This window comes from Ipomoea triloba, chromosome 1 (assembly GCF_003576645.1).
Source record: "Ipomoea triloba cultivar NCNSP0323 chromosome 1, ASM357664v1".
Lineage (NCBI taxonomy): Eukaryota > Viridiplantae > Streptophyta > Magnoliopsida > Solanales > Convolvulaceae > Ipomoea > Ipomoea triloba.
In genome coordinates this window covers 17,140,152-17,151,523 of record NC_044916.1, presented here as the reverse complement: position 1 = coordinate 17,151,523, position 11,372 = coordinate 17,140,152, and the positions used below count along the sequence as shown (strand labels likewise).

At 32.3% G+C, this 11,372-nt stretch overlaps 1 protein-coding gene across 1 annotated transcript; it reads left to right on the top strand.

The window, feature by feature from the left end:
- Positions 1-9,443: 9,443 nt before the first annotated feature.
- Positions 9,444-10,413, top strand: LOC116006089 (uncharacterized mitochondrial protein AtMg00810-like). Its single transcript, XM_031246392.1, has 3 exons — positions 9,444-9,770; positions 10,183-10,253; positions 10,407-10,413. The coding sequence occupies exons 1-3, from the start codon at positions 9,444-9,446 to the stop codon at positions 10,411-10,413; spliced, it is 405 nt and encodes a 134-aa protein (XP_031102252.1).
- Positions 10,414-11,372: the final 959 nt, after the last annotated feature.

Here is an 11,372-nt window from a genome sequence, read left to right as displayed (position 1 = left end):
AACTGCCACATATCTAGAAGGTGACCGAAGCTGCTCTACATTGAAATTGATTCAACGATAGCTTTTGGTCAGATTGGAGTTTGTTACACTCAACTGTGACAACCAAAGGTCCTTGCTTTGGATTAAGCAAGAAGAGGCGGAGTAACCTGGCAGCTGTCTAGTGAAGATCCTGAGGCTTGAGGCGGGCTTGGTGATCAAAGCTCAAGTGCTCGAGAGGTGGAGTAACTGGAAGCGGGGAGAAAAACCTGAGGAGAGGCGGAGTAACCTGGGAGCTGTCTTGTGAAGATCCTGAGGCTTGAGGCGGGCTTGGTGATCAAAGCTCAAGTGCTCGATAGGTGGAGTAACAAGAAGCGGGGCGAAAAACCTGAGGCTTGAGGCGGGCTTCGTGATCAAATCTCAAGCGCTCGATATTGTACTAAAAAGGGAAGTTTTTAGTGCAATCCTTCCAGGGAGTTTCTGGAAGAAGAGTGGACGTAGGCGGGTTGGCCGAACCACTTAAAAATCTCTCTTGCATTTACTTACTGCTTTTATCTCTCGCTAACCTCTCGATTGCACTGCATATAAACACACCTCTCGAACTAACTCAAACTCGTGCTAACTAAAAGGGGATAACTTTTCCGCTGCGCATAAAACTTTGTCTTCACCTCGTGAGGTATCAAACCTAAACATCCTGAGTTCAATACACACGAGAGGTCGAAAAGATTTGCAAAATCTTATACAAGTCTATTCACCCCCCCCCCTCTAGACTTGTACCCCATCCCCTTGGGACCAACAATGCATACAAACCGTTGGACTTATTCCTTTAATATCTCCTACTGTCCAACCAATTGCACTTTTATATTTTTTTAATACATCAAGCAATTTTGTTTTTTGTTCCTGTGAAAGGTTAGAGGCAATTATTACAGGATAATTATTATTTGGACCTAAGAAAGCATATTTTAAAGAACTAGGAAGCGGTTTTAATTCCAGCTTGGGCGGAACGTCAGCTTCAACTGAGGGATGGTGTTTTTCTTTGATTTGCTCCAGACAGTCTACGAGTGAACATCCTTCAACACCCCCCTCTTTTATTGGGCTTTGATTAGGTTCCTCTTCATCAGCTTCGACCTTCAACGGAGATTCATCTAAAAACTCAGCAGAAATTATGGAATCTAAAATGTCTACAGCAAAGCAATGATTATTATTGTTTTCAGGAAATCTCATTGATTTCAGAATGGAAAATTCAACAGTTTCATCAAGGACAGTCATGGTTAATTTTCCATTTTGAACATCAATTATTGTTTTTGCTGTGGCCATAAAAGGTCGGCCAAGCAAAATAGGCATGTCATGCGCATGATTGCACTTTTTATTTATATCTAAAACAACAAAGTCGGCAGGAATTATTAATTTATCAACTTGGACCAAAACATCTTCTACAATGCCCCTAGGATATCTAACAGAGCGGTCGACAAGCTCTAGGAACATCGTAGTAGGTTTCAATTTGTCCAGACCCAACTGCAAGTAGACAGAATATGGCATCAAGTTAATGCTTGCCCCTAAATCAAGCATTGCCTTTTCTTTCTTAGAATTCCCCACTGTAATAGTTATTATGAAACTACCGGGGTCTTCTAATTTTGGGGGCAAGTCAGTTTGCAAAACAGTACTTACAGTTTTAGACATAAAGACTTTTTCATTATGTTCATACATACGCTTTCTAGTGTTCAGTTCTTTAAAAAACTTAGCATAGGCAGGCATATTTTTAATCATGTCTAACAAAGGCAAGTTCACATTCACTTTTGACAACAAATCATAAATCTCAGAAAATGATCTATCAAATTTTGAATTTTTCAATCTACCAAGAAATGGAACGGGGGAACATATGGCTTGGGGGGCACATAAGGATCATTAGATTTATGCAATTTGGGTTCATCCTTATTGACATCATTATCAACATTCAAATTTTCAACTATTTCAGATTGTTTAGAAGTGGTATTTCCTTTCACATTACCCTACAATTTTTCGGTTTATACCCCAAACAGTTATGCATTGAGTAAATATGAATTGGGAGGCATAAAGTTTAATTTTATGATGCAAACTTTAGATCATATTTCTTAATTTACCCACAGGGATTAAAAAAAGGAACATGATTTCTTAAGTTTTATCATAATAGTTGTAATGAATCTCGTTGATTAAACTTTAGCCTACAGGCAAGTCTTATATCACTTGATTTTTCAACTCATTTGATAATTGTTTCATCATAAAATTTCAGTTGGATCTAATTGAGTAAAACCTTAGCGCACATGCAAGTTTTATGTCTCTGGATTTTTCTGTCTATTTAATAATTGAGATGAAAATATTATCATAAGGGTTTTAGTTGGATTTAATAGAAATAAAACTTTAGCCTACATGCAAGTTTTATGTCAATAAATCTCTCAACCCATTAGATAATAATTTTATCACAATATCTTATAATTTATAAATTTAGTTCAATTATAATTCTAAGTTTTCATGGTTTGCATTGGCAAAACATGTATTTAGTTACTTTCCAAAATTTAACCACTTTTATTAATTGTTTCGCGAATCTTGCTCAGTTATCTGGACTAACTGTAGTAAGTTACGTGATATATTCGATATACATCTTTTGGTTTCCAAGAATAAAATGTACCTTTTCGAGCCAAATTCCCACGTGGTTTTGTCCTCATGAGTTATTACTTTAGTTGGACTATAATTGGAACAAAAATATTGATTATTTAGTATGCCCAACTAATGGTGGGAAACTGTATCTTCATTATTTAGTTGGTCAAATCAATTTTGAGTACGTATATCATTAATTCTGCTAAAGAATATTTTAATCAGTGGGAGTGATCATTTAGAAAAAGATCATTTCATTAATTCTGCTGAAGAATATTTTAATCAGTGGGAGTGATCATTTAGAAAAAGATCATTTCATTAATTCTGCTGAAGAATATTTTAATCAGTGGGAGTGATTATTTAGAAAAAGATCATTAAGATGCTCCATTAAGAGATTCCACAAGTATTAATCTTGTATTTGTTCATATAAATTCATAAGTTCAAATTATTGAACATTTGGTTGTGCAACATATTTATGAAAATGTTGTAACAATATTAAGAAGTTTATTAGAACAAAATATTTAACTTTTGATACACTGTTATTTAAATAAATTCTTTAGCATGTAATAGAGTCTTTAGTTTATTCAAAATTGATCCTGTGCCATTTTGGTTTGTAAGGCTCAAAGACAATTTTACATGACATAAAAGAAAGACTCATAATGTTCAATTAATTATAAAGTGGATCTTAAAGTTATTTGGGAAGTTATGGTGTATATTTAAATTCTAAATTTATGGACTTTGAGTTTTGGTTTATTGCTTAAGTTGTTGGAATGCTTTTATGACTAAACTATATTTTGGCTATTTTGATGAGTGGGAGTGACAGACGTGTCAACTCCAAGCTCTTGGCCGTTAGAGGTAGTGCTTAAGTTAAGTTATAAACTAGTCATGGAATATAGCTAGTTAGCATTATGCTAACATTAAGAGATCTCTACTTAAGGCATAGTTAACATTAACAATCTTAGAGATCATTTAGTGTATTCTTTTGTACAATTTGGATGTTTTTCTCTTTTAAGTTGCGCATATATATTTTATTTTGAGAAACATCCCTTAAGGTACCAAGAATAAACGTTGGGTTTGTTCATAAAGGACTTAAGTTGGGGAATAAAAATGCATGTGATGCATAGAAGATATTATTCTGTCGAGTAGAAGACATATCGCTATGATTCATGTGTTTTGTTCTTTGATGAGAGTTGTGCTAGTATGTATTGCACCAAGTGGGAGACTGTAGGACTTTTCCCAATATAATATATATTATATATTGTGGGCCTTAATAATGTGGTGCAAGTGGACTAGGCCCATTAAGTCATAGGTTGGATTGGACATCTAGGTTTAGTCCAATCCACCATTATGCCTATATAAAGCCTGCATTGATGGGATACATGACAGACAATTATATAGCACCTAAAGATATGGTACTCATACTGCTAAGAAAATACCAGTACATCATCTAGGGTTCTGAGTTAAGTGTGAGACAAAATGACTAACACCCTGCAGATCTACCGTTCAAGAGGCAACACAACAAGACATCAACTATGGCTGGAAATTAACATGACTTATGCTTCCGCTACTATGAGTTAAGCTTCTCGTAGATTTATTCTATATGTTTAGACAATATTTGTGATCTAACAGATTTTTCATCTCTTGCCTTGCCGTTAATTTTTTATGTTTTAGCGTAAAGCTAAAACATGTATTCTTGAGATGTGTAGAATTCTCTTGATAGGAATTTCTACACCTAATAGATTGTATGCATATGAAATTTATGGCTATTTCTTGAATGTGATTTTTAATACATGAATTTGTGAATATATGCCTATGGTTCGTGTTTTCTAAAAAAAAAATTATTTTATTCATAGTTATGTACGTACAAGATGAATCCTAAAAAAAAAAGAAGAAAATTTTATATATATATATATATATATATATATATATAGTATATTTTTATTTAAATATATACCGTATGTATATGTATATGGTATGAATAGTTAGTGGTATGTATATGTGTTTAGTGAGTAGGATTTGATGTATATTTATATGTATGCTATGTATGAATTTTGTATGTGAATAATTGTATATATAAATTGAAGTATTTGTATTTATATGTGTATAATTATGTAAGTATTTAGCATATATGTGTGTATATGTATATTGCCTACTGTATGTGTATGTTTGTGTTTGTGTGTGTGTGTATATATATATATATTCCGTGTGTATATGTATATAAATTATGTATCGTATGTATGTATTTGTAATTATAAACCGATTATGTATATATACATAATATATACTGTATGTATGGGTATGTATTTATTATTATGAACACCGTATTATTATGTGAGGTATATTTGCTTGTGTAGTATTATTTATTGTCTTTAATGACTTATTAAAATATTACTATTTGAACTATATGCAATACCATTATAAAATGATTTTCTTCCTTAGGGTAAAAATTTGTTGTATGTATATATGTACGCAATGTTATATTATAATAATAATAATAAGAATAATATATATAATATTGAGTATTGGTTAGTACGAATAGTTACTATATATGTATATTTTAAATTATATTTGATTAAAATCTTCTTTTAGATGTGTATAATGATATTTAATTTTTGGAGTACAAATGTGGTTATGTTTACTTTATCCTCTTGAAGAAGTGAATTTTGGAACCTAAGGGCCATCATTTTATTTACTTATTATGGAAAAAAAATATTTTTGATGTATACTCAATATTTAAACCTAAGTGTGAGATTTTTGATAAATTGATTTTGAATCAAATGTGATTAAAGAATCTTTTTTAAAAAATGTCATTTTTGTATGATTGAGAATTGAGGATTAACCCAAATATTGCCTTGCAAATTTATTTATGAGCAAAAGAAAAGTTTTCAATCAAAATGATTTTCAAGTTAGGGAAGCTATGTGAAATTTGTGAGAATTGTGAATATATGATTTGGATTATATTTATGTTGAGGAGTGCTCGTAAGGAACAATCCTCGGTTACTAGGGAGGGCACTATGGCGTGTCCTGTTGATGCTGGTCTATGTACCCTAATTTACAGGGTAGTCAGTAGAAACGTTATCCTGGCTACTAGGGCTGTTAACTTCTCGTTGATGCTTGGAATCCTCATTCGGGGGTGTGCACACTTAAGGTTAGAGTACAGTTTCCATTGAGAATGAGAAATGTGTGAAGTGTTAGGGGTAGTCATGTTCACTAGGGCCTAAGTATAAAGGACCCTGTCCCATTATGTATGTATTGTGCTTCTATATACTTGTATTATTTTATGCTCACAACTGATTTTTCTTAAATAAAGGCAATGCATCTGATTTTTGAAGTTTGGTAAAGTATTCCCCTTTTCTAAAATTATTTTTAGGGGCAGGCAGTCCCTTACTTAGCTAGTTTTGCTAACCCCTTACTTTCTTGTTGTGTTTTGAAATCTCTATTCAAGTAACAGGTGATGTTTGACATGGTTTGCTGTGAGAGTGCGGTAGACCGAGATCCCAAGGGCTATCAAGGCTTAGGAAGTTTATGTAATAGGGATTTATGATGTTATTGCAATTAAGAATTATGAACTATATTTTATTTTGTTTTGTAGTTTTGCCTTAGCACTTAGGTCTGTTGGTTGCCTAAGTGTGACGATAATACTCTCATTTATGTATTGTGACAAAATCATAAATAAATATATAAGACAAAGCTACACTTTTATTTAAAAGGCAAACAATTTAAATATATTTTTATTTTTAAATTTTTTTATTTCTTAAATAAATAAAAAGCTTTTTTTTTTTAAAAATTAAAAAAAAAAGACGTGTTAAATTTAAGATGAGTTAACCCGCTAAACAATAAATTTACCTGATTTAAAAGATTTGAACGAAACTATTTTTACTTAGGAGACCCAATTACACTATTCTGTTGACAGAAGGGAAAATTTGATTCCTTCTCCTAGAAAAGATTACACTTTTCGTCCAATATTGTAAAATTTGTCCCTACTTAGTACTCCTATTCACTCCTGGTCATAAGCTATATAGAAGTGGGTCATGTTCATCTTTTATAGAGGAGTTAATTACCGATTTGGTCCCTCGACTATTGGGATTTCACCACTTTGGTCCTCGACAATTTTTCTTGCCCAATTAAGTCCTCAACTTTGAAAAAATTAACCAATTTGGTCCTCCGTTTATTTTACCATTTGATGTCCGTTAAATCGGGACCAAATTGGTAATTTTCAATATAGTCAAGGGACCATTTCAGTCAAAATTAATTACCGAAATGGTCCCTTGACTATAGCGAAATTACCAATTTGGTCCTGATTTAACGGCTGTTTAACACCAAAAAAAACGGAGGACCAAATTGGTTAATTTTTTCAAAGTCAAGGACTTAATTGAGCAAGAAAAATTTTCGAGAACCAAAGTGGTGAAATCCCAATAGTCGAGGGACCAAATCGGTAATTAACTCTTTATAGAGTCTTCTCCCACGTTCTCCACTGCACCCTGTCCTCTACTTTTTTATGGGACATTTAAATTATTGTTCATTTCTGGTTTTGTTTTTCTTCAACTTTTGTATGTGTTTCAAAAAAAAAAAAAAACTTTTGTAGGTGAAAGCTGAGCTCCATTTTCTTAATATATTCTCCGCACACCCACACTGTAAACTTATCGAATACTGAGCATATACATATGAACATATATATTCAAACAATAAAAAACGAAAATAAAATAACGACAGAAATTTTTGTCGCTAAGTTTAATAATGAATATTTTCGCTTCTAAACGGTAACTAAATGACACCTATAAAAACAAAATTGCGACGGAATATCAGTGGTTAAATTTAGTGACAGAATTATTTGTCGTTATTTTCTTACAAACTTTGTCATTTAAATCGTCGCAAAAAGAAATTAGTGATGGCATCGCAAAATTTTAACGATGGATAAATTTTGTCGCTAATTCGACAAAATTTTTCGTCGCTATTTTCAGATTTTTTTTTTTTTTTTTGGGTACTGCATGCATGTGCTTCAATTCATGTGTCTCCTATATACTATACAAATAGACCTGGTTACGTGTAGATTTGCATTGAAGGATCAAAACTGAACTAGTGCAACTATTTACAAATGGTTGTACTAGAATAAAATAATTTCCCTGCAGATCTATATGGCACCATTTACTATATGTTGTCTTCCTTTTATCATATATCCCTTATTAGGCTTAACTGTTTTATTTGCCTATCCGGCTATCCCTCTTACAGGTATGACCCCTCAACTGGTATTTACGGTTGGAACGCCTTGGATACCCTAGCTCGCCGACGCAGGTGCAAGTCTCACGTTGGAATCAGCACAAGGTGGCTAAGGAGGATGCAATGATGTGGTTCCAGGTCAAATATGAAGGTGTCAATGTGTCATCCTCAACAAGGCATCCAATATTCAATAATTTGGGGGGGTGAGGAATGTGAGTGAATCAGTTGTTTGCATTTTGATTTTGTTGTAGACATGAGATTATGTTACTGAATATTGAGTTACAAGTTTTGAGTACAAGGCACTATGTTAGCTATAATTGGTCATTTTCTCAAAAGATGAATGGTCTATCTTGTTGGTTTGTATGCTTAGTTTTTGTATTGAAAATTTCTCATCTGGTTTGAATCTGTTGCCCAAAGGGTAAATTTTACTGGTAATCGTTGTTCACATAGCAGCGTGGATCATGTCAAAATATGGTGTTGTTTGAAATTTTTGCGCTAATAGTGCTAGACAGAAAATTATGTTATGGTCCATATAGTAACCTCTCTAATTATTTAGTTTCATTTTATATACACTGTAATTTTATTACAGTATCACTATATATAGTATCATTTTAATTCAACTACAATTTTATTTGACAATATACACTTAATATGTAAACGCATTGTAACATACATAACTATTTTTGTTTCTTTGCATTAAGAAACAGTGTCGTGGTGGACCGTCCACTATATAATGATTAATTTGGCAAATTATTATGTGAACCCAGGTTTACCTTGCAAGGTTACGTTGATTCGGATCCAAATATACACAATTTACATATTGAGTGTTCACAATTTTACATACTAAATATTCACAATTTGCATATACGTACAATTTACATACAAAGGCTCTGTTTGGCAGAGCTTATTTAGAAGTTTATAACTTATTTTAAGCTACTAATAAGTTATAAGTTCTATTTGATAATGTTTCTCAAAATAAGCTAGTAGCTTAAAATAAGTAGCTTTTCAAAAATAAGCTAGTAGCTTCCTAACTTTTTTCCATTTTTATCCTTATTATTTTAAATAAATGACATTATTTACCCCTCCCAACTAAAACCTTTTTGATCTTTTCTTTTTAATATGTTTGGCTGTAATTCAATTTGACATTTGTGTTTGAACATTACTTTTTGTATGAACTAATTTTATGAATTATAAACATGTGTTTACTTAATATATTTTGAAATATATGTTCTTACTTTATATTTTATTAAAATATATTGATTTCATTATTTTATATTTTAATATGTAAACGAACCTATTTAAATGTTTTGAAGATGTCATTTTTAGTCTTTTAACATTTATAAGCTTATCAAAAAGTTAATTTTACCAAACACTTTTAAGCATAACAACTAGCTTAACAGGCTCTTCAAATTTCAGCTTCGAACTTATAGCTTTTCAGCTTTCAGCTACATACATTTTCAGCTAGGTTTGCTAAACATAGTCAAAATATTCACAATTCAAATTGTGAATATTTAGTATGTAAATTGTGAACATTTAATATGTAAAATGGTAAGGGGCGTAACTCAAGTTTCATTGCTCTCCTAGTTTATGTAGATGATATCCTAGTTGCTAGTGCCAATATGCTTCTCATTCAAGAGCTTAAAGCATTTCTTGACAATACATTCAAAATCAAAGATTTGGACAATCTGGGCTATTTTCTAGGGATTGAAGCACATATGGACAATTCGGGGTTGAACTTGTGTCAGCGTAAATATGCCTGCGATATTCTAGATGAATCAGGATTTCTCAATTGCAAACCGATGGCGGTGAGCACACCTATGGTTCCTGGCCATCTTCTAAACAAAGGTGGTGGTGATGCTATTCTCAATGATGTTGGGAGTTACAGAAGATTAGTAGGACGGTTGTTGTACCTCACAACAACGCCGCACCCAGAAATTGCTTATGTCGTACAACAAGTCAACAGGGCCGGCCCAAGGGGGGGGCAGCCTGGGCGCCTGCCCAGGGCCCATCCCTCTAAGGGGCCCATAGGATATATTATATACATAGTATTATAGGATATATTATAAAAAGGAAAAGTATGGCATAGGAATATAGTGTCTGCTAATGCTATGTACTTCTGCTAATTCTAATTCTAATTCTAATTCTTCTGCTAAGGCTGTCTATATTATATATGCATAGAAAAAAGGAAAAGTATGGCTGGTGGCTAGTGGGAGTAGTGGCTACGCATGGCAGATTGGCAGGGAATGATGGCAGACAAAAAAAAACAAATATCTCCACATATTTTTGTTTGTTTCCGTTGGTGGGTGGAGAATGCAATGCAACATTCCAAATTTCCACTTAATATCATAATATGCACAGATGCACTCCAAGTCTCCATTCTCCAGTTCATCAGCACTCTGCACGACTGCACTCAGCAGGCAGCAGCAGAGGTAATTCATCAATCATCATTCATCAATCATCAAAATAGTTTACCTAGGAATTTTATTTTGGTTTTAATTCTATTTATTATGATTTGTATAATTGTATGTAAAATGAAATTGAAAGTTTATTAAGTGTATAATTTATTATATATTTATATGCAGGGATTGAAGGCACATATTTGATTGACTGATTCGGATTGATTGATTCATAACTGCCAGGTGTTTTTGTTCTTTTTTTTTTTTAATCTGTTTTATTTTTTATATATATATAATGTTGAAAATTTAGAAACACCAAACCTAGATAATCTTGAACAATCTAATGAAAATATGAGTAATCAAGATCATATTGATGAGGATAATAGTCCTTTAGTTGATGAAGATGAACAAATTACTCCTTATTTTGATATATATGACCCTAGAAATTGGTCTAATCTTGATAATAAATCAAGAGATGTTTTAGTTGAAAAGGGGCCTATAAGGGAATTAAATATTGTGTTTCCTTTAGATAATACCTCTAGGCATTTTTCATATACTTATTACACAAGAAAGTTGAGTAATGGAGAAACTAGTGATCGAAAATGGTTAGTTTACTCAAAACATGTGGATAAAGTATATTGTTTTTGTTGTAAGTTGTTCAAATCCAATAACAATACAAGTGCTTTAGCAAATGATGGATTTAGCAATTGGAAGCATCTTGGTGAGAGGCTCAAAGAACATGAGAATAGTGTTGAACATATGACTAAAATGACAAATTGGAATGAACTAAAAATGAGATTAAATAATAATCAAACTATTGATAAAGATTTACAAAATGAAATTTCAAAAGAAAAAGAACGTTGGAGACAAGTTTTACTACGCATAATTTCTGTTGTAAAATGTCTTGCAAAACATAATTTGGCTTTTCGAGGATCCAATGACAAAATTTACTTTGATAATAATGGCAATTTTTTGGGATTGATTGAGATGATTGCAGAATTTGATTTGATAATGCAAGATCATATTAGACGTATTCAAAACCATGAAATTCATCGTCATTATCTTGGTCACAAAATTCAAAATGAGTTAATTTCTATTTTGGCCCAAAGTGTTAAAAGTTCTATCATACAGATTATTAAAGATGCTAAATAT